This window comes from Diceros bicornis, chromosome 30 (genome assembly GCF_020826845.1).
Source record: "Diceros bicornis minor isolate mBicDic1 chromosome 30, mDicBic1.mat.cur, whole genome shotgun sequence".
Lineage (NCBI taxonomy): Eukaryota > Metazoa > Chordata > Mammalia > Perissodactyla > Rhinocerotidae > Diceros > Diceros bicornis.
The window spans coordinates 3,410,889-3,433,528 of NC_080769.1; the positions used below are offsets into that span (position 1 = coordinate 3,410,889).

At 61.2% G+C, this 22,640-nt stretch overlaps 1 protein-coding gene across 4 annotated transcripts; it reads right to left on the reverse strand.

Moving 5' to 3' along the window:
* On the reverse strand, positions 1–22,296 carry PKN1 (protein kinase N1). Of its 4 annotated transcripts, none has more exons than XM_058525502.1 (22): positions 22,066–22,296; positions 16,578–16,875; positions 15,435–15,586; positions 13,984–14,119; positions 10,996–11,141; positions 10,494–10,707; positions 9,524–9,718; positions 7,770–7,879; positions 7,538–7,681; positions 5,850–5,925; positions 5,628–5,769; positions 5,446–5,539; positions 3,477–3,559; positions 3,329–3,404; positions 3,160–3,251; positions 1,798–1,974; positions 1,607–1,669; positions 1,446–1,522; positions 1,114–1,256; positions 767–874; positions 604–684; positions 1–307 (listed from the first exon to the last, which is right to left on the reverse strand). In XM_058525502.1, the coding sequence occupies exons 1-22, from the start codon at positions 22,279–22,281 to the stop codon at positions 104–106; spliced, it is 3,027 nt and encodes a 1,008-aa protein (XP_058381485.1). In that variant the 5' UTR covers positions 22,282–22,296; the 3' UTR covers positions 1–103. The 4 variants fall into 4 exon arrangements, with proteins under 4 accessions (XP_058381485.1, XP_058381487.1, XP_058381488.1 ...); XM_058525504.1 differs by lacking the exon at positions 22,066–22,296 and adding an exon at positions 20,956–21,082; XM_058525505.1 differs by lacking the exon at positions 22,066–22,296 and adding an exon at positions 19,926–20,487.
* Positions 22,297–22,640: the final 344 nt, after the last annotated feature.

A 22,640-nucleotide genomic window follows, 5' to 3' on the forward strand; every position in this document is an offset into this window, starting at 1 on the left:
GCAAGAGGAGCCGAGGATGCATGGATGGGGCAAACCCCAAAGGCCTTTTTAAAAACTACGAACAGCTGGGTGGGTGGCTGGGCGGGTGGCTGGGCGGGGCGGGCTAGCAGCCCCCGGCCACGAAGTCGAAGTCCCGGAAGGCGGCCTGCTCCTTGGCCGAGAGCGGCCGCGCGTCGCGGGGCGGGCTCAGCGTGGGCGCCTCGCCCGTGAACTCCTCGTCGAAGTTGCTCACGTCGGTGCGGCCGGACAGCGTGGGCACGAAGGGCGGCGGCAGGCGCCGGGCCAGCAGGGCGTCCCAGCCCAGGGTCTGCGGGCGGAGGGCGGTCAGCGCGAGGCTGGGGCGCGCGAGGGGCCGGCCCCGCGCCCACCCAGCCCTGGGGCTGCGGGGATCGGGGTGCGGCGTCAAAGACGGGGGGAAAGTGGGGTCCTGGGGGCTCAGGGCGGATGACAGCGAGTGCGGGGCCTGCTGGTCGGGGGCGGCCTGGGCTCCTACACAGGGCAGTGGCCCCACCAGGCCAGCGGGGAGGAGCGGGGTGTGGGGGCAAGGAACGGGGTCTCGGGACGGTGTTGGGGGTGAAGCCCTCGTCCCGAGGGCGGCCTCACCCTGAAGAAGGGCTGTTTCTTCACGTCCTCTGCGTCCTTCTCGCTGGACCCCAACCTCCGCTCCGGGTTCCTCCGCAGCAGCTGGGGGGAGCGCTGTGTCGGTGCCCTCCCGCCCGAGCCCTCCCAGGCCCGCCCGGGCCCGCGGGGGGGGGGGGGTCCTCACCCTGCGCATGATGCCCACGGCCTCGGCCGACAGGAAGCGCGGGTAGCGCACCTCGTCGTTGACAATGCTGTCGAACACCTCCTCCTCGTCGTCCCCTGGGAAGGGGGACTGCGCACGGGGAGGGCGGGGTCAGGCACCGCCACGCCCGGCCCGCCCAGCCCTCTGCCCACGGGCTCCCGTGGGAGGGTGAGTGCCCGCTTTACAGACGTGGAAACTGAGGCCACGAGGGCAAAGCCACGGCCCCGATCAGAGCGTGTGGTGCAGGCAGCTTCCGACCCCACTGCCGGGCGCGCACAGGCTCCAGGAACCCCCCGGAGCCAGGCCCGGCGGGCAGCCTGGGGCCTCACCTCCCCGACCAGCATCTCGTAGAGCAGCACGCCCAGGCCCCACCAGTCCACCGCGCGCGTGTACGACGTGTCCGTCAGCACCTCGGGCGCCAGGAACTCGGGGGTCCCGCAGAACGTGCTGGTCCGGTCGCCGTAGCCCATGCCTGGGGGCAGAGGGCACGGGGGGACATGGGGAGGGGGCTCGAGCCCAGCCCAGCACCGGGTGGGCCGGCCAGCCCCGTCCCAGGGCCAGGGTCGGGGGTGACTCGGGCACCGTAGGCTTCCATTCCCACCCACCGCCAATCCCCAAGGGCCAGCCCCCCCCCAGCCCCCAGCCCCCGTCCACCCCTCACCCTCCTTGCAGAGGCCGAAGTCTGCGATCTTGACGTAGCCCTCCGTGTCCAGGAGCAAGTTGTCCAACTTCAGGTCCCTGTGAGCGGTTGGGGGTAAGGAGGGCCGAGTGGGCACCGGGCCCTCCCGAGGCCTGAGCCCTGAGGGCAGGGCGCGCACGCACCTGTAGACGATCTTGTGTTCGTGCAGAAACTGCAGCCCCAGCACCACACAGGCGGAGTAAAAGCTGCGAGGGAGGCTGGCGTGAGGGGCGGCCCGCAGGGCAGGGAGGGCAGTGAACCCGGCTCCCGCACCCGCACCAGCCCCCACCCCAGAACTCCAGGCGCCGGGCAGGTGCGGGGCGGGGGGGCTCACACGGCGCGGGGCTCAGAGAACACGTCGCTGTGGATGTGCAGCATCAGGTCCCCGCCGGCCGAGTACTCCATCACGAAGCACACGTGCTCCGGCGTCTGGAAACAGCCGAACAGGTTCACCAGGAAGGGGTGGCCCGCGCTGGTCACCGCTGCCAGGATCCGCTTCTCACACATCAGGCTGGGCGGGTGGGGGCGGGGTCAGAGACCAGTCGCTCCCTTCCCCCAGCTCTCACTCCCCTGCCCCCCCCACCTCCCGCAGTCCTCAGTCATCAGATTTGTTGAGGACCTCCAGTGGCTGTGCAACCTTGGGCAAACTGCTTAATCTCTCTGAACCTCAGCAGCCCCATCTGCTGAACGGGCACCTAGAATCCATCCAATGTCCTAGTAACAGTCCCCCAACCTCCCTTTGGGGAACCAGGGGTGGGCCGACGGGAGCACCCCATCTCTCTGGCCAGGAATGGGTTCAGGAATGGGGAAGCCAAGCCAATGTCTAGATTTCTGCTGGAATTATTAAGGATGAAGGGCTAAAGCTGGTGAATGGTCCTTAAACTGCTGGGGGGGAAGAAATCTCTGTCTCCAGGAGGGGCCTGCAAGCAAGGACCCTACAGAGGAAAGCAGAACCGAGAGACATCACCTGAGCACCTGGATACAGCCATGCCTGAAGGCAGCAAAGCCCTGGACTTTTCTGATCCAGAGCAATAAATTCCTCTATGTGCTTAAGGCTGTCTAAGTTGGGTTCCTGATTAATAAAAGGGTGTCAGGAAGATTGGGGACCATCTCAGTGCCTCTCCTGGGCATTTACAGGTGGCCAGGCACTGTGCAAAACGCTCTAGGTGCTCCTCTCATTTAATCCACCCAGTGGCCGTGCAAGAAAGGCATTATTACTCCCCTTTTCTGGACGGGGAGGCCGAGGTTCAGTAGGGCATCGTGACTTCCCCAAGGTGTCTGAGCACATCTGTGGCAGAGGAAGGATTTGAGCCCAGGGCCCTGACCCCAAAGCAGGAGCAGTGCACAGTCACGATTAACAGCACGGGCTCCAGACTCAAGTCCTTCCGTTTGAATCCTGGATCTGCTGCTGACTGGCTGTGCGACCTTGGGCAACTTGCTTAACCTCTCTGTGCCATCAGCAGAATGGGGACAGCAACAGTATTTACCTCCTGGAGCTGTCGTGGGGACACAAGAGTTGCTGACTATAAAGCACATAGTGGGTGCTTTCTAAGAGTTGTTATTATCTTAAGTACTAGCTTAACCAGTGCGAGTGACTGTTACCAGTCCCCCTCAGAGCAGCTCCAAGGAGGGGCTGCTGTCTCCCACTCCCCACAGGAAAGACCGAGGTTCTCAGAGGGCCTGCGCGAGGTCCCACCTCTCCACCTCGTCCCGCGCCACAATGTCCCCTTTCTTCAAAGCCTTGATGGCGAACAGCTCCCCGCTGGGCTGGAGTTCAGAGAGCAGCACCTGGAACCACAGGGGGGGCTCCAGCGGCCAGCACGGGGCCTGGGATCGGCGTCTCCAGCCCACCCCTCGCCCCTCACCTTCCCAAAGTGCCCTCTGCCCAGCACTGCCAGGAACTTGAAGTCCTCGAGGGTCAGGGGCGACTTCCGCAGAGGGCTGTGGAGAGAGTACATTGGCGGGAGGGGGGCAGGGGGCGGGGGGACAGTGGTGGGCGGAGGAGGCTGTCACCTGCACAGGGTGGGGCCTGGGGTCTCCTGGGCCTCTGAAGGAGGGCGGTCGGGAGTGGCGGTCATTTCCTGGATCGGGGACCTCTGCATTGGAGAGAAGGGGTCAGAGTGAGGGAAGGCAGAGGAACCCCATAAACACGACAGCCACCAAGGCCCCCTCTCACCTCACCTGTCACCCCACTTGCCTCCCCGCTCATTCCCCTCCTGCCACACTGTTCCTCTCACTGTGCCCTGAACACACCAGGCATGTTTCCACCCCAGGACCTTTGCACAGGCTGGTCCCTGCAGCAGGAATGCTCTTTTCCCGACACCTGCACGGCCCCTCCGTCACCTCCTTCAGGCCTTATTCAAATGTCGCCTTCCCAGGTGGTCAGCTGGTAACTAACAGAACCCCCCAGAAGTCCCCATCCCCCTCCACTGCTTCATGTTTCTCCTCAGCACATTTCACGCTGTAAACATATTTTACCACTTATCTACTTATTCCCTTTATTGGTATGAGCCCTGTGGAGCCTCTTAATTCTTTACACCACATGCATATATAACCATGAAAAGAATCAAAATCAATATTTAAATGGAAAAAGAAAATTACCTACTGGTCCATCATCCTCCACTACAGACACAGTTCTAAAAATTCCATCAGTGCAAACAGGGGTATGATGGGAAACATCGTCCTCTCCTGCCCCAGCTGTGCCCCCAGAACCAGCAGCCGTTTATGATTTCCTAGGTACCTTTCTACATATATTCCAGACCCATACAAGCAAAAACGCCAGTACGGGCTCTGCTTTTCTTGTGCCCACTACTGACAATATTCCAATCTTGTATCTCCCACCAGACAAGCTGTCTGGGAAACCATTCTAGGCCAGCACAGAGACCAGCCTCCTTTTTCACCACTGCGTACTATTCCATGTCGTCATTTAGTTAGCAAGGGTTCCTAGATGGACCCTGCGGTCGTTTCCACTCTTGCCCACACAAAGCTGCTGTGGTGAACGTCCTGGCTGTGCCTGCGCGGGAACGTCGAGACAGACATCCAGGAGTGGAGCTGCTGGGGCAAGGCTGCGTCCACCCGTACCTCAGCCAGCTACGCCCTCCCAAAAAGACACGGCACTTCACGTCTCCCAACTGCATGCTTCCCTTCGTCCTCTTCAGCATGGGGTGTTATTAAACTTTTGGATTTCTTTGCCAAACTCATCTAATCTCATCTCACTTGATGCCACGAAGCATATATTATTATTATTTTCATTTTTAAGAAATGAGGTATGAAAAGCACTCGGCGAGGTGGGAGAGGGACCAGCTCTTACACACGCGTGCACCCGGGCACCCATGGCCGAGACCAGGTTTCCAAAAACTGTGTGTTGTATGTGGTCTGCGAGTGGGTGGGAAAAAGTCAACAGGAGAATAACATTTTGTGACCCGTGAAAGTGATGTGACACTCGAGCTTCAGCGCCGCTCAGCGAGGCCCTCCAGGGACCAGCACGCCATTCGCAGGCGCCAGCGCAGTGCAACTGCACCGCAGCAGCGGGGAGTAGCTGCGCCTGTGACCTCCGGCTCACAAAGCTGAAAATATTGACTCTACGGCCCTTTAGGAAAAAGTCCACTGATCTCTGACCCAGAGCAAGACGCAGAGCATTCCCACCTCCCCGCAGGGTCCCGTGTGTCCCCTCCAATCAATGCCCCCCAGAGAAGACCACTACCTTGACTTCCGTCCTCGACATGAACGGTGAACGTGCTCGTTTTACAGGGCAGCGCACTGAGCACAGAGAGGCGAAGCCGCGTGCCGGGGCCACACAGCTAGCCGGCGGCAGAGCGGGGATGGGGACGTGGGAGCCTGGCTCTCGAGCCCACGCTTTTGTCCCAGACAGAGAACTGGGCCCCAGTTCTGGCAGAGATGTGCTGTGTGACCCAGGGAAGTTCCCGGAGGTCTCTGGGCCTTGAGCCGGGCGGCCAGGCCTAGGGGAAAGGGGGAGACTCACCAGACTCGACGGGCTGGAAGGAGGACCCCGAGGGCTCCTCTGGGGTGAGCTGTCCCAGTCAGCCCCCAGACTCAGCTTCTCCACGGATATGTCGCTGCAGCACAAGGGACGAGGGTGTGTCTGGGACCCAGCACCCTGGGAAGCAACAGGGGCAGCCGAGACCCCAGGGCCCTCCCGCTTACCCCGTGGGCCGGGCCTCGGGTCCAGGAGAAGCCCCAGGGCTGAAGGTGCCCGTGGCCGTGGCATTGGGGATGAGCCTTCGAAGCAGCCGCACCCAGGTGGCCACGTCGATGTTCATCTGCCTGGCGTGCTGGAACGCTTTCCCTGGGGACAGGGGCAGGCGTCACCCTCCGTGACGCTCCGGGACCCCCAGCCTCTCTCTTGCCCCCAGCCCAGCCCCTGACCTTGCTGCTTGGAGAAGATCTTCTTCTGCCTCCGGAGCCGGGGTATCCTCTCAATGACAGGGTTGTGGAAGGTGACCTGGGGGGAGGCCACCAGGTGAGGACCCTCACCACCTCCAGGCAGCGTGGTGGGGGCCCTTGGGGGCACAGACGTGCACACCCCTAAGTGTCGGCATTCCGATCACTGTGGCATCACATCCACACACAGAGTACTGTGCAACGTGTGAAGGGTTATAAAACCAGCCGCCTCCTGAAGGGCCACGTTAGAAAGGCGAGAAGCTGGTGACCAGGCCTCCGTCTGGGGTGGGGAGGGGTCTGACCCAACCAGATGGACACACACCTCCAGCCAACAGCCATGTCATCAAGTGTCCTGATTCCCCACGTGCAGCCCCAGCCCAGCAGCGTCCACATCACCTGGGGACTTGCTGGAAACACAGGTCGGGCCCCCACCTGGACCCCTGGGGGTGGCTCCCAGCGGCCTGTACTCGGCAAGCCCACGAGGTGACGCTGGGGCCCACCCATGGGGGCACCACTGCTCTAGCTGAACTGGCCTGACTCCAACATGGGGCTATTTAAGTAAAATTAAAATTCCAGTTCCCCAGTCACAAGGGCCACACTTCAAGTGGCTGCAATATTGGACGGGGTGGATATAGTGCATTTCCACCCACAACAGAACGCGAGTATTGTAGGCTCATCCACAACAGAACTGCGGAAGGTTCTACTGGATGGGGCCTTGGGAGAGGCCCAAGAACAGAAGAGATCATTACAAGAAATTCTTGACGGCAAGCAGGAGCGCTGTGAAGGAGCCCTGGCCGCCCCCTCACCTCCCCCATTTGGACTGTCTTCCTGACAGCCGATCTGTCACCACCCTGCACAGAACCCATCCCTGCCCCCTGCCCCTTCCCGTCCGTGGTCCTGATGACAGCCCGCGGGAGAACTCCCTCATGGGGAGTGGACGTGGGGAGATAGATATATACATACAACAGGGCACGTGTGTGTGCAGGGCAAGTTTAAAGAATTGTTGAGGACGATTTTGGCTCAAGGAGGGGCCAGTGACGGTCTTCCTCTGAGCCCAGTTTCTTCCTGAGTCAGAGGTGACTAATGACAGTCCCTCTCGCATGGGGCTGTTGTGACGATGAAAGAGTTAATGCCAGCAAAGCAGCGAGGACAGAGCTGGGCTCAGCCTTCGGGGGGGCCACCTCGGGAGGCTACGTAGAGCGCGGGCTCTCAGCAGGGGCACGGGCAACGTCTGGACACCTTTTGGATTGTCACAAATGGGGGGGGCGCTACTGGCTTCCTGTGGGTGGAAACCAGGGCTGCCGCTCAGCGGCCGACTGTGCAGGGTCAGGCCCCATGTGCCTAGTGCTGAGGACCCCGATGTGGACCCCAGCACCACTGCGGACGCAATCTCTCGCCTCAGCTGTGGCTCTGGTAGCAATCCAGGACATGTCACCAGGTTTTGCTTTTCTTTCTGGATTGACAAAATTTTGTTACTTCTTTTTTTTTAACATCTTGCCTCAGAACGAAACCCATCCCAGGTTAAGTCATGTCACTGATGTGACTAATTATACTCATTTTTCTATCAAAGTAAGCATAAGCAAGCACTTATCGAGTAAACACTTATCCTCCCCCTCTAGAAAACTAGGAGGAGATGCAGGAAGCATTTCTCAGGGCCAGGGGTGGGGCGGTACCTCGGCCACAAGGCAGCCCTGGGGTTCCATGTCCAGCTGCACCTCGTGCCTCTCGTTGTCCAGGAAATCCTCCAACTTCAGGAATTTGAGGGCGCACAGGCCCCGCTGGTCCCGCCAGAACACGGCCAGCTCCAGTTCCCGGGCCTCGAAGGGGAGGAAGAGGCCGTCACCTGGGGTGCCCGAGGTCCAGAACCCCTCCTCCCCCAAGCCCTGTCACCCCAACCTCGCTCACCCGCTCCAGCTCCAGGGTGAAGCACTGGTCCCAGGCGCTGAGGCCACATGGCTTCCAGGACGTCTGCCCCACCACTGTGTTGTCCAGCTTGAGCATGGTGCAGACCTCGCCTGGAGCAGGGCAGGGCTGGGGTCAGGAAACGCTGCGGGGGGTCATCTCTCGTATCTTATTAGAGAAATCCTCCCCTCCCCCCGGTACACTCTGCTTTGCTATCTTGACAAAGCTCTAAGGTTCTGCCTACCACTTAAGGCCTTTAATAGACTTGCAGTTGATTTCTGTGTACGATGTGAGGTAGGGATCCATTTATTCTACATGCAAGTTCCAGCAATATACCCCTAAGTGTTTACCCTAGGAAAAATGCAGCAGGTGCACATCAGGAGATGCACAGATATAACGCTTATATAACGGCCTCAAACTAGCAACATCTTGCTCTCCGTTAACAGGAAAATTAACATATAAACTGTAATGTAGTCTTATTAGCTGAACCATGAAATTGCTGATATTCAACTATTTTTTACCTACAAAAAAAAGACAGCAATTTGATATGGCTCAGTCTAAGACAATGAACCATTAAACAGGAATAAAAACAAACGAATGAATTATAGTTTCATGTAACAATATGGATAAGTCTCCCAATGCTGTTGAATGAAAGACGCCATTGCCGTGGAATATGTTCTGGATGATTCCATGTCTACAAAGTTCAAACACCAGGCTAAATTAAACCATATTGTCTGAGATGCATACATGGGGGCTAAAACTACAAAGAAAAGCAATGAAATGATAACCACAAAAATCAGGAGAGTAGCTACCCCTAGGACAGAGGAAGGGGCTGGAATTGAGGAGGAGGCTTCCAGAGAGTTCTATTTCTTGACCTGGGTGATGGTAACATGGCTGTCTGCTCTATTGTTATTCTTCCTTTATACATAGTTTTTTGCACATATGTATTTGGTTTTTAATTGTGGTAAAATTTACATAAAATTTACCATCGTAACCATTTTTAAGTGTTCAGTTCAGTGGCATTATGTACATTCACACTGTTGTGCAGCCATCACCACCATCCATCTCCAGAACTCTTTTCATCTGCCTAAACTGAAACTCTGTCCCTGTTAAACATTAACTCTCCATCTCCCTCCCCCAGCCCCTGGGAACCGCCATTCTTCACATCTATAAGAATTTACTCTAGATACCACATATCAGTGGAATCATATTTGTCTTTTTGTGACTGGCTTATTTCACTTGGCATACGTCCTCAAGGCTCATCCATGCCGTAGAATGTGTCAGAATGTCCTTCCTTTTCAAGGCTCAATAATACTTCATTGCATGGATTACCACCTTCTGTTTATCTCTAGATAAACTGTTTATCAATAGGCACTTGGATGCGTCCACCCTTTGGCCATTGTGAACAATGCTGCTATGAACATGGTGTACAAATCTCTCTTCGAGACCCTGCTTTCATCACTTTCGGGTATACACCCAAAAGTGGGGTTGCTGGCTCAGGTGGTAATTCCACGTTTAATGTTTTGAGGACCGCATACTGGTTTCCACTGCAGCTGCACCATTTTACATTCCCACCATCAGTGCACAAGGGTTCCAATTTCTCCACATTCTCCCTAAGACTTGTTATTTTGCTTTGTTTATTTTTTTACAGTATCCATCCTAACAGGTGTGATGTACTTGTTTTTAAAGTGTTACAAATGTGGGCATCCCAGGAGCCCCACCCCCCTCGTCCTTCCAGGCCCTGGACGCCCACTCACTCGTATTCTCAGCTTCCGCTTTGAGGCTGCTCCGGCCACTGAGGCTTCCACTCCGGCTGTAAAGGCCCTTGGCTGGACGGCTCAGGAAGGGGGTGCGGCTGTCGGGGGTCCCAGATCCCCCCACCGAGGGTGAGGGGTTCCACGGGATGGTCTCTGGAAGGTCCCTGCAGCCCACCACGCGCACCTCCAGGGTCCCTGAGGGAGGGGCAGGCTCAGGGGGCCACATCTGGGGCAGGCTGAGGGGAGGGGACACAGGTGAAGCGGGCTCTTCCAGGAGCGGCCAGCACGCACGTGGGGGTCGGCGAGGGACAAGCAGGGTGGCGCAGGGGTCCGAAGCGGGGATGGCTGTGCCCGGATGTGAGAAATAGGGGACAAGGGGGATGGGCGAGGCTAGGGCAGGCCAGGCGGGGAAGAGCTCTGCATGCCGGGGTATAGGGACAAAAGAGAAGTTCAGGTGGAGGCCGGAGGTCCAGGCAGGCGGGGGCAGAGCAGGACTGGGGGTCCAGGGTAGGATTCAGAGAGCTGATCTGAGATCTAGGGGCACTGGGGTCTAGGGTAGGGCTGGTCTGGTGAGGCAGTGGCGGAGGAGTAAGGAGGGTGGGGCTGGCTGGCCTAGGGGGCGGGGTCAGAGGTTCAGGGCTGAGGGTTCTGAGAGTGAGGGGCTGGGCTGGGGGACAACTGCTGGAGGAGAAACACAGGGCCAGTTGGGGAGAAGTGCGGGAAGCGAGGATGGGGCGATGAGAGCAAGAGTCCAGAATCAGAGGTCAAGGTGGGGTGGGAAGTCCAGGGGGCATGGGCTGTCTGGCCTGGGGAATGAGGCCCAGGGCTAGGAGGACTGGGGTGAACGGGGAAGGGAAGGAAAGAAGGGTGGGAGTGCAGGGTGGGGGAGAGTGGAGATCAGGGTCGGGGTCTCGGGGATGGGGGACGCGGAGGGGTCGGGAGTCCAGAGCTGCGGGAGGCCGGGACCCACCTGTGAGCGGCGCGGGCTTGCACAGGGTGCTGTAGTGCGTGGCGGGGAAGGGCCCGGCCAGGCGGGCACTGAAGGCTGCGGACGAGGCCGCCGCGAGCTCCTCGCGCAGCAGCCGCCCCTTGGGGTGGTCGGCGGGCAGCTCCCCGAGCCTCCGCTCCAGGGCCTCCCGGAGCAGCCCCAGCTTCTGGTTGGACTCGGTCAGCTTCTCCTGGGCCTGCGGCGGGGGTGGGGCGGGCTGGGGTGGGGTCGGGGCGCCCCCCACAAGGGCAGATCCAGGCTCCTCCCCTGGACCGGCTAAGTCCTACCTGGGGCTCCTTCTCCCTGGAGGCCGGAGCCCCCAGACCCTTCACCAAGGCCCTCCTGGGTCGAAGCCGCCCCCCCCCGCCCCGCCTCCGGGGCCCCGCCCCCGCCCCCGGGCCCACCCCTGCCCCGAGGCCCCGCCCCCACCGCTGGGCCCGCCCCTGCCCGAGGCCCCGCCCCTGCCCGAGGCCCCGCCCCTCACCTCGCTGACCGCCTTGCGGTCCGGGGCCTTGGCGGCACTGAGCAGGCGCAGCACGTTCTTGGCACCCTCGGCCACCGCGTGCTCGACTCGGAAGTGGTGCCGCAGCTCCTCAATGCGCAGCTCCACGGCCCCCAGGTCCGGACTCCCTGTGGGTGTGGGACGCGAGGCAGTGAGGCCAGCCTGGGGCACAGGTCCAACCAGCCGGGCCCCAGACACGCAGCCACCTGCAGGAACAGGCACCGGCCACAGACATACCGCCACCGCCATGCATCACGTGTCTCCCAGTCGCACTGTCACCGGCAGGCACACACTTCCACCCAGACGCAGTCACTCTTATCCAAACACTGTCACCCACAGGATGGTCCCAGGGACATAGTTAGGCTGTCACAGAGGGACAGTCGTATATATAGGCACACTGTGAACACAGGCTTAGGGACAGATACTTTGTCAGGGTCCCACGTCATCCCCAGGGACTGTCACCAGGACACTATAGGCAACGGGACAGCCACAAGGATACAGTCAAACACAGGGGCACTTTAAAAAACATTTACAGGGGCTGGCCCCATGGTGTAGTGGTTAAGTGCACGTGTTCTGCTGCGGCAGCCCAGGTTGTGATCTCGGGCGCACACGGCCGCACCACTTGTCAGGCCATGCTATGGTGGCGTCTCACATAAAGTGGAGGAAGATGGGCACAGATGTTAGCCCAGGGCCAGTCTTCCTCAGCAAAAAGAGGAGGATTGGCATGGACGTTAGCTCAGGGCTGATCTTCCTCGCGCGCGCGCGCACACACACACACACAGACACACACACACACACACACACAAAAACCTTCACAGTAACCTTTATTTATTGCTGATGGGAACACAAGCTGCCTTCCAGTGGAGGTGGTTTGGCCCTCTCTATCCAGTCGCAGATGCATTCACCCTTTGATTCAGCAATCCCAGTGCAGGGGCTTTATCCCCTAGAGACACCTCTGCCGTCCACATGTGGACCCCGTTATCCACTGCAGCCTTCTTTTTAAGAGCAAAAGATTAGAAACGACCGAATTTCCTCCAGTAGCGGTCTGGGTAAATGAATGGTGACCATCCACGCAATGAAATACAATGCAGTTGAGGGAATGGGGACATCGTCACACTGTCACTCACAGGGTGACAGCGGCATTGTCACTTTGTCACCAGTATAGGCACGCTGTCACTCACAGGCAGAGGAACACACACTCTCACAAAGATGTAGTCACACTGCCACACAGGGACATTGTCACAAGGGTGAGGTGGATATTACACAGACACATGCCTTGTCACCCCCCTAGGCAAAGGGATATTGTCACAGGAGCAGAGGGACATGATCACAAGACATGAACACCCTATGGGACACAGTCACACTGGCAAAACTCCCAGGGCTCTAAGTCCAGCCCAGGAAGAATCACAGGAACATAATCACACTGCCACACATATAAGGCATGGGGACAGGCAAAGAAATGCCATCACACTGTCACACAGGCAGGAGACCCAATGTGTCAGGGAAACAGACTGGCTGTCACATCCAGTGTTGAGTCACAGGGTCACAGCCAGGGCCCAACACAAGACATGGCCAGTCACCCAATGGCACAAGGTCACAGTCACCCAGTGACACAGGGACATGTACAAGGACATACTATCACCCAGAGGCACAAGGTCATGGTCACACTTATCCATGGCTGTAGGTTCCAGGGACGGTCTCACCGTCCTGTATAATGACCCAGCCTCAGACCCTGGCACTCAGTCACAGACAGTCACACTGTCACCCAAGGTTACAATGTCGCCCAGAGGCACAGGGACGTGATCAGACCACCACACACTGTCACTGAGAAGCCCGCATGGGTGTTCACGTCACACTTGTGCAATCACATGGAGGGTCACACTGCTATCTCCCCCACAAAGACACACATGTTGTCATCTGAGTTACAAGCCCCACTGCGATGATCTGAATGTTTGCCTCCTCCCCAAATTCATATTTTGAAGCCTAACCCCCAATGTGCTGGTGTTAGGAGAAGGGGCCTCTGGGAGGTGACGAGGTCACAAGGGGAGAACCCTCGTGAATGGGATCAGTGCCCTTATAAAAGGGACCCCAGAGAGCTCGCCTATCCCTTCCACCACGTGAGGACACAGCGTGAAGACGGCGTCTGTGAACCAGACACGGGATCTGTCAGCGCCTACATCTTGGACTTTTAGCCTCCAGAGTGTGAGAAATAAACGTCTGTTGTTTATAAGCCCCCAGCCCGTGCTTCTGTTAGAGCAGCGGCAACACACTGACACCCACCAACAGCCGACACTGCTCTCTCTCTCATGGTGACACATCAACGACCCTGGTCACCAGGGCACACACACCATTCCTGGGCCCCAGGCAAGGTCACACGACACTGACACACATCAGCAGCACAGACACAGTCACCCCGGCACACGATACACCAAGACCCTGTCACGAACGCAGGCTGACAATCAGGTTAAGACCCGCCCAGGCGTTCATTCACAGAGACACACACGCTGTGGACACCCACAGTTCTACACAGCGGGGGCCAATGTGACAAGGCAACCACCTAGTCCGGGGGTCTGCAATCTTTTTCAGGAAGAGCCAGAGTAAATATTTTTGGCTTTTCAGAATACACGGGCGCTGTTGCCACTGCTCAGCTCTGCTGTTGCAGTGCAAAAGCAGCCTTAGGTGATAGTGAATGCGCGTGGCCATGTACTAATAAAACTCATTTACAAAAAAAAAAAAAAGAGCAGTGCTGGATTCAGCCCGTGGGCTGTAGTTTGCTGATACCTGATCTGGTACAAACCTCAAATGGGGCAAAATGGGAAAGTGAGGCCCAGAGAGGCTCAGGAATGGGTTCCAGTCACACAGTGAGTCGCAGCACCCACCTCCCTGCCTCAGAAAGAGACCCCACACAGGCCTGGGAGCTGGCTCTGCAAGGTGGAGTGCAAGCTGGGCTGTCTCAGGGCGAGGGCTCACCTTGGGCCTCGTCTGGGGCGGCCTGGCTCTCCAGTTGGCCGGCCTGCAGCGCCCGGCGGAGCTGCATGCGGATGATGTCGATCTTGGTCTTGCTGTCCTGCAGCATCTGCTGGGCTGTCAGCAGCAGCTTCCGGTCCTGGAGACACAGACGGGCCATGAGGGGAAGGTGGGGCGGCTGGGGTCTGACCACACCATGCAGGCCCCGGGCGCCTGTGTGGCCGTGTTTGCGTGTGGGCGCGACAGCACGTGCATCCACGTGTTCCCAGGTGTAGAGGGGAGATGTAGCCCATAGTGTTTAAATCTTGGCTCTGCCACGTAACAGCTGTGTGCCTTCGGGCAAGCCCCTCAACCTCTCTGGGCCTGTTTCCTCATCTGCAGGAACGGCAGCACTAGCGGCGCCGCTCCCCATCGGGCTGGGGACTGAGGGAGCTAATCTGTGTGTAGCGCTCAGGCCGCACGTGGCGCCAGCAGGCCCTGTGTGTGTCAGCTGCCAGCCTGGTGTACATGTGGCTGAGTGTGCCCATGGTGGGTGTGGCCCTGCAGCCATGTGTGTGAGCCAGTCTGCGGTAGGCAGGGTCCAGACGTGGGTGTGCAGCTCACAGTGCGGAGGTGACAGGCATAGCCCGGGACCCCGCATGTCACAGATGCCGGAAATGGGTTGTGGCTTTTCCATCCCCTTCGTGCTGTGTCTCAAAACCAGGCACAGCTCATCTGTGGTGACAGAAGCTTTGACGGACTGAGGGGCGGGGGGAGTTTGCTGGGGGACTGGAACGGTCTCTATTCTGACGTGGGTGGCCTGCAGCAGGTCAACTTCACCAGGCTGCACAAAGAAGTTTCCAGCACTTTACGTCCGCACAGTGCGCCTCAATGGAAGATTATAAAGTCATCGGCAGGGTCCGCCCTCCGCGCAACATCCCCGTTTGTGTGCACTCGAGCAGGGGCGCCCTCCCCACAGCGGGTCTGACCGTGCCTGTCCGTGAGCAGCTCCGGGTCGGTGCAGACCCGTGTGTCCTGGTGTGGGTGACGGGGGCGTGTGGCGTCTGTGTGGCCACTCCAGTGGCTGGTGTGAATATAATGGTCTGTGTGTCTAGGTGTTGACACGACTCGTGGGGGTGTCTCCAGATTCGAGGATGACGGCGTGTGTGCGTGTAGGTGGTGGCCCAACCCTGTGCACGGGTCAGACGCCCATAGCAGGGAGAGGCCTCGTGCTGCCCTGAGCGTGGACACCCTCGAGCCTGGGGGCGACTGAGTGACTGTCAGAGGACAGTCTCTGCCGTGTGTCTGATATCACCCACAGTCACGCTGTTGCCCACACGCCCCCACGAGCCGCCCGCACCCCGGTCCTGCCTCTCAGTCACCCAGCCGCTGTCCCCGGACTCCCACGGGGCAGCCGTGGGCAGCGCTCTGTGCCCGCCCTGCCGGGATGTGCGCGTGGAGGGGCGCCGGCCCACCTTGGTGCTGCCGTTGCTGTATGTCTGGATCATGTTCTCCGCCCCTTGCTTCACCTTCAGCTCGATGGCCAGCTGCTTCTCCAGGCCGGCCACGCGGCTCAGGCTGGCGGCCGAGCAGGCCGAGCCGCCCGTCCCGGGGGGTTGGGGGGCATCTGGCAGGCGAGTGGGACAGAGTCACCGCGGCCCTCACCTCCATCTGCCTGGGAGGCTCTGCCAAGCTGAGACGACCCGCCCTCTGCCCGGCCTGGCTTCTGCCCTGGGGCGGGGGAAGGAGCCAGGGGCCAGGGCCCAGGGGGTCCAACCACCACCCCTCCCGGGGACACCCCTCGGGGCTGGGACAGGACCTGCATGAGTGAGCGGGCAGTGTCCAGGCGTGCGTGAGCCCTTGGTGTTGGTGTCTGTGTACAGAAGCCCCCCACTTCTCACACGGCTGCGTGGGAGTCGTAGGTGTGAGTGCGGTTATGTCTGTGCCCCACAGAGCGTTGGCCTGACTGAGCAAGCATGTGTTTCCCTGGGTGCTCATGTCACTACTCGAGACACCTATGTTAGAATGACTGTGAGATTCTGGGTGCCGGGGTGACCCTATGCATGTGTTTCTGCCTGTCGGCACAAGTGTGCATTCAGATCTCTAGGCGCTGGTGTGACTGTGTGAGTGTCGGGTGTCGGCACAGCGTGTCTCCGCATGGTGGCACGGCTCTGTGTGAGTCTCTGGGTGCAGATGTGACTGTGTGGGATTCTGGGTGGTGGCTGCACTCTCTCTCTGTCTCCGAGGGCTGATGCGACAGTGTTGGTGTCCGGCTGTCGACACACCTAGGTGGTGTAGGGTGTTGGTGCAAGTGGTGTTGCGTCCAGGCCTTGTCTGATTGTGCGTGTAAGTCGCTGGCTGTAGACGGGACAGTGTACATCTGTAAAGGTCGGGCAGCTATGTGTGTGAATCTCTGGGGGCTGGGCTGGTGTGACCACACGCAAGAGTCTCTGGGGGTCGTCTGGTGTTGATGTCACTGTGTGCGCCTGCCTCCGGGGGTGGTTTCGGGTTGGCTCTGAGGCTGTGTGGAGGCTCCACGCCGTTGTGCCCGAGTGTGTCCTTGGGACTGAGGGTGAGCCCGTGGCAGAGGAGCCCGCCCGCCCCCAAGCCCTGCTCACCGCGCGCCGCGGGCTCGGGCAGCACCACGTGCGCGTGCAGCTCCTGCAGCTGCTGGTGCAACAGGTCCAGGCGGCGCGCAGAGCCGCGCAGCAGCAGCTCCACGGGGCCCAGGCTGCGGCCCAGGTCGGTGGTGGCCCGGCGCAGGTTCTCGGCGCCCTCCTTCAGCTTCAGCTCCTTGCGGATTTCCCGCCGCAGCCGCTCCCGCTCCCGCTCCAGCTGCTGCTGCGCCGCGGGGGCCGCCAGGTCCGCGCCCGCCAGCCCCAGCTGCTCCAGCAGGGACCAGCTGCGAGGCTCGCTCTGCGGGGACGAGGTGGCGTCAGGGGGCCGGCACGGGGTGCAGACCGCACTCGGCCAACCTGGTCTCCCCGACTCCCCAGACAAGGCCTGCTCCACGTCCTGACCCCCAAAACGGGGAGGGGAGACCAGTCCCCGTCTCTGACCCCGACTCCCCCAACCTGCGAGGGCCCTCTTCCATCCCTGTCTCCTCAGACTAGGGGACCCCATAGGCACCGTCCTGTCTCCCTTCATCTGTTCCTTATGGAGGACGGGCCCCATGGTCCCACCACTGTGCCCCCCAAAGTAGGGGTCCCTGGGGACAGGCCTTGTCTCCCTTCCATTGCCCCCCAAATGACGAGGTCCCGAGGGCAGACGTTATCCCCTCTGCTGCCCCAAAGTAGAAGGCCCCAAGAGTAGGGCCCATCTACCCTCCACTGTTCCCTAAATTAGGAGATCCCAGGGCAGACCCCATCTTCCCCTTGCTGCTCCCCAAACAAGGAAGTATCGAGGGCAGGCCTCTGCTGCCCCCCCAAACCATGGGTTGGGTCCCAAGAGCAGGCCCCTTCTCCTCTCTGCTGTACCACCAAACTAGGAGGTCCCAGGAACAGGCCCTGTCTCCCCTCCTCTCATCCTCTACAACTGGGACCCTAAAGAGCAGAGCCCTGTCTCCTTCCTCCTCCATCTCCCTCACCCGCGGGTCCCAAACGGCCCCAAACAGTTTCATCTTCCAAACAGAGAACTCCGAGGCCAGAGCCCTGTCTCCTCCCCTAGCTCCAGGACCGAGAGGTACTGAGGGCAAGGCGTCACGCCCGTGCCACTGGGGGTCCCCCTCGGCCCGCCCCCCACAGGACCCAGCGCCCACCTCCAGCTCCGGGTCTGAAGCGGGACCAGCCTCCGCCATCCTGGGTCCCGCGGAGGGCCCCGCCCTCTTCCTGAGCCTTGGCCTGCCAGGGCCCCCCACCCGCCACTTCCTCTTTCCTGCCAGCTCCCAGCACCCACTGCGCAGGGCCAGCTCTGGGGCATCTAAGGGGCCTTCTTCTCAGCACCACTCCAGGGCCGAACTGCTTACTGCTTCCCCAGAGGCAACCCAGGGATGCCCGAGGTGCCCATGGCACACACACACTCACGCCCAGCAATCTGGACGTGGAGAGCAGCTCCCCGAGTGTCCACAGGCCCAGGGCTGACTCAGAGTGCACACACTCCCACAGACCTACAGGCATGTCCACGGGACACAGGCTGGTGAGTGTCTGCAGAGCCCACACCTACCCCGTGTACACTGATATGCACACACCCACGAGCGCTTAACGGGTCAACCCCCTTCCCGCAGATGCAAGCCGTCCCCACTTCCGCCTTCCTCTCAGTCGGGTCACCCGAGGCTGCTGACCACAGCTTGGAGGCCTAGGGGGCCCGCGTCACGAGGGGACAGCGCTGGAGGGCTGGGGCAAGGGCGCCCCCAGAGCGGCGGCCCACTGAAGCTCAAGGACGGCTGCCAATAAGAGTAGCAGTTACAAGCTGCACCCAGGGCGATAGCGCAAGCCCATGAGGTGCAGGCTCTCGCTATAAACTGAGGCCTGACACGGCGACGTCCTGGCCCCGAGGTCCCACGGCCAGCAGGAAGGGCTGCGATTTACGACAGGAGGGCCCAGCATGTGCGTGCCAGCTGAGTGCCCCACGTCACTGCCCCCCGCTGTGAACCCACGACTAGGAGAGTCTGCCCTGGCTCCCTACCAACCCTGGGAGAGCTGCCCCGGGGGGGCTACTGCAGGCCGAGAGCTGCACTCCCACGAGCCTGCCGACCCCCCATCAACCCCGAGCAGCTGCCAGGATTCTCCCCCACTTTACAATGAGGAAAGAGGCTCAGAAGTGACAGCAGCGGTTCCCAAGGCGGGGATTTCGCCCCCCACCTCTGGGGGCATCTGGCAACATTCAGAGACATTTTGGGGTGTCACAACTGGGGGTGGGGAGATGCTACTGGCATCTACAGGGTTGAGTCCACAGATGCTGTTCAACATCCTACAGGGCACAGGACGCCCCACCTCAATGATTCAGCCCCAGATGTCAACAGCGCGAGGCTGGGAAACCCTGGATTAAAGGACACAGATCACCCCCTGGGCTGCGGACCAGGACCACTAGTCAGGACTTCCCAGCACCGCCACCGGCAGAGCGCTGTCTGCATCTCGGTCTCTCTCTCCCGTGAACACTTGCGTAGCCTCATTTTTCTGAGGGCAGAACTGAGGCTCAGAGAGGCAAAGGCACTGGGCCCAGGACACACAGCGAGGAAGGGGCAGTGCCGGAATGTAAACCCAGGTTCACAGAATACGACCCCCTCCCAACCAGGCCCCACCCACTGCCCAGCCCCACCGGGCCCCAGCAGGCAGAGCAGGGGTACAGCCATTAGCAGGGCCAGCCCAAACAGGGGAAGCCCAGGCGGAGAGCAGGAGCAGGCTCCCCCGCCCCACCTCTGAGGGGAGGCCTGAAAATACACAGAGCAGGGAGGGAGAGAGGGAGGCCCGGCCTCCTGTGTTCTCTTCTCTTGGGTGACTCACTCCTGCCCAGAGGGCAGGGGTCACCTGAGGGCCAGCAAGGCGAACCCATGAATCAGGGGCCTAGCCCAGCCTTGGAGGATCCCTGCTCCTCCTCTCCCACCACGAAGCAGGAGACTCCAGGTCCAGAGGGCCCACCTCCCAGAATCCCCCTCTTCCCAGAGCGGCCAGGGACCTAGACCCCCACGTCCGGAGATTTCAATGCTTTGGGCGTTTCCGGAATCTGGACAGGATATCCGTTTGCTGGACACAGAACAGATAGGCACACGTCGGGACAGACAGAGGGACAGGGTAGCAGGCCCAAGCAGGCACGAGAAAAAGATGATCAGGAGGGGAGAAGAGAGCAAGCCAGAGATGGGAAAGGGGGCCAGGGTGCGGGTCCAGCCCGGCTCCAGGAATCACAGCCTCGGTCCAGGTCATGTCTCGTACCCACCAAGTGCATGCATGTGCCGGGGGAATCCAGCACAGCACCCCCCAGGGCCGAGGCAGACGCAGGGACCCCGGCCCTCACCAGCCCCAAGGTCTGACCTTGCGTGATCGGCAACACCAGATACGCCCAGCTCCTCGGCAAGGCTGGCAGGCCATCAGCAGGACTGAGGCGGGGGACAGGGGGTCACGGGGGAGACACAGAGGGGGTGGAGGCAGGTGCAGAAGGAGACGAGAACCCAGTTACATGGCAACCACACGACGGAGGGACGGTGAGGCACTATCAGGGGCACTACAGGCACAGGACACGTCTCAGACTGGGGCAATGAACCACAGAAGGTCAGAAGTCACCCTGGCCCTGCTTGTCACAGATGGGGAAGGTGAGTCCAGGGCTGTGATGTCCACGAGATGGCACAGGGAGAGCCTGGCTGGGCGGCAGGTCGGTGACAGTCACCTGTGCCTCTGTGTGTTTGTGTGTGCGTGGGGGTGACCCAGTCCTGTCACCCATGCCCAGGTAGGATGCCAGGTAGCAGAAAATCCCCAGTCTGTTGACCTGGACACTCCCCACCTGGGACAAGGTTCCACCTGGCAGCCCGGAGGATGGCCGTGTGGGTCCTCGTCCCCCGACCTAATGAGGTGACTCGGGCACTTCTGCCAACAGGTGCCAATCTGGTGGCGTCGGGACCACCGTAAAGCTCAGTCCGGAGGTGGGGGCGCTGGAGCTCTGTTGTGCGGGGGAGGGGCACGGGCCGGCGTCCTTCTCCCCTCCCGGGGCCCCGCGCCAGGCACCTGCCCCAGGTGCAGCGGCACCTGCCGGGAACCAGGACCTGGACGCCGGGGAAGGGGGCGAGTGGCGGGGCGACAGGCACGGGACGCACAGCCAGCCGCAGACACCCCAAGTCGAGCCTCCGCGCGCCCCCTCTAATTCCCAGGGAGGGGCGGAGTTTGGGGTGCGGCGGGACCTCCCGCTCCCCCCCGTGCGGACCTCCACCTGCCGCGCAGGGGGCCCCGCGGGCCCCGCCGTGCCCGCCCAGGGAGGGGGCGCCGGGCGCTCGGGAGACCCCGCCCGGGCCCGGGGTCCCGGCAGCGCGCGGGCGGGGGGCCCGGCGCGGGCGGCCGCAGGTGCGCCTACCTGCACGGCATCGCTGGCCATGTCCTCGCGCCTCCCGCCAGGGGTCCCCGCGCGGAGGGAGGGCGCAGGAGCGCGCGTGCGCCGCGCGCGGCGGGGAGGGCGGGCGCGGCTCGAGCCCCCGCGCGGCCCGCTCCGGCCTGCTCGGCTCCGGCCCCGCCTGGCCTGGCCGCCGCGTCCGCGCGCCGCGCCCTCCGGCCCCAGCGGCCGCCGGGCCCGGTCACGTGACCGCGAGGTCGGCGCCCGGGGAGGGGGCGGGGCGAGGGGGCGCGGCTCCCGGCGGCCCCCGGGGCTGCGGGGTCCCGCCTGCAGGGCCCCCCGCCCTGGCCTCTTCCTGCGTCCGCGGGGGTCCCCTGTTTGAGCGCGCGGGAACCCCGAGAGAGGAGTGAGCCACGTTAAGGCGGGGAGCGGCGGAGGCTTTGGGGCCTCCCGGGACCCCTCAAAAAGCAAAAACGACTCACCCCCCGCGTTTGCCAGTTCAGGCGTCCTGGGAAGGACGCATTCACGGCACGGGAGCTTCCCCACTGCCTGGAGACAAGCTCTGGGCAGATCGGGGTTCAAATGCCGGCGCCCCATGCCTTGGGGGAGCCCCAAACCCTACGAGCGCCTCATCTGGGAAACAGGGAGGCTTTTCCCGCCTACCCCTCGGGTGTGGATGAAAGTAAATGAGACTGCACGCAAGTGCTGAGAACACGGTAAGCGCTCGAGAGACGTCAGCTGCTGTCCTTTCTAACGTTATTGTCGTTATGAAAGGGGGTTCGCATCCCAGCTGCGTCGCTGACTCGCGGTGGGCCCTGTGGCTGAGCCGCAGTTCTCCCCGCTGTAAGATGGGGAGCAGCCTCTTCTTCGGGGCTGCTGCATGCAGGCGGCGCTCCATAAATGCAGACTCGTGCCCACGCGGAGGCGGAGGGTGGAGGCCTCCGAGGAGCTTCTCCAGGGTCTCCGGGGCGTGCAGCTGGCTCGTGGCCGACCCCGATCCCTTAGAAACGCGGGGACTGAGCCAAACCGCGGTCCCGGGGCGCAGGGCGGGGAGCGCGCCCTGGCGGCGGCGCCTGCGCACTGGCGCCCTCCAGGGACCCGGCCGCGCGCGCAGGGCTGAGGCACCTTGGTTACCTGCGGCCCTGCGCCCTTTGCGTCGTCCCAGAGACCAGGGCGCGACGTTCTCTCTTTCCCCTCTTCCTTTGGGCGACTCTTCGGAGGGGGGCGGTTAGCAGAGAAAGAGAGAGAAGAAGGGGAGGAGAAATTATGCCGATGCAGAGTCCACCCTCTTCCCACGCCTTCCGCGGCCTCCGCCGGGACCACTCTCCACCGTCGCTCGCCTGGACCCATGCAGGCGCCTCCTCCTAGGTCTTTCGGCTCCTCCCTCGATCTCGCAGTCTGCCTGCCTCACAACAGCCCAAGGGCGCCTGTGAACGCCTGAGTCAGGTCACGCCCCTCCTCTGCTCAGATGCCCCATGGCTCCCACCTTCCTCAGAGTAAAAGCCCAAGTCCTCCCCACAGCCCACAAGGCGCTGCACGATCTGTCCCCTTCACCTGCCCTGTCTCCCCACCTCCCCCCTCGCCCTTGCTCACTCCCTCCAGCCACATCAGCCTCCTGGCTGTTCCTCGAATATTTATCCACTGAATTAAATAACCCTTTGAGCTAATTCTCTCGCTCCCGATTTTTGAGCCTTTTCCTGGGGTTCAGA

Bases quoted from the DNA above. Each gene is read 5' to 3' on its own strand.
- PKN1 (XM_058525502.1), bottom strand. From the start codon at position 22,281: ATGGGTCCAGGCGAGCGACGGTGGAGAGTGGTCCCGGCGGAGGCCGCG. The intron at 5,540-5,627 runs GTAAGCGGGAGG...CTTGTGCTGCAG, and splicing joins CCCGAGGCCCGGCCCACGGG to CGACATATCCGTGGAGAAGC. The intron at 1,670-1,797 runs GTGAGCCCCCCC...CCTCCCTCGCAG, and splicing joins TTCTCTGAGCCCCGCGCCGT to CTTTTACTCCGCCTGTGTGG.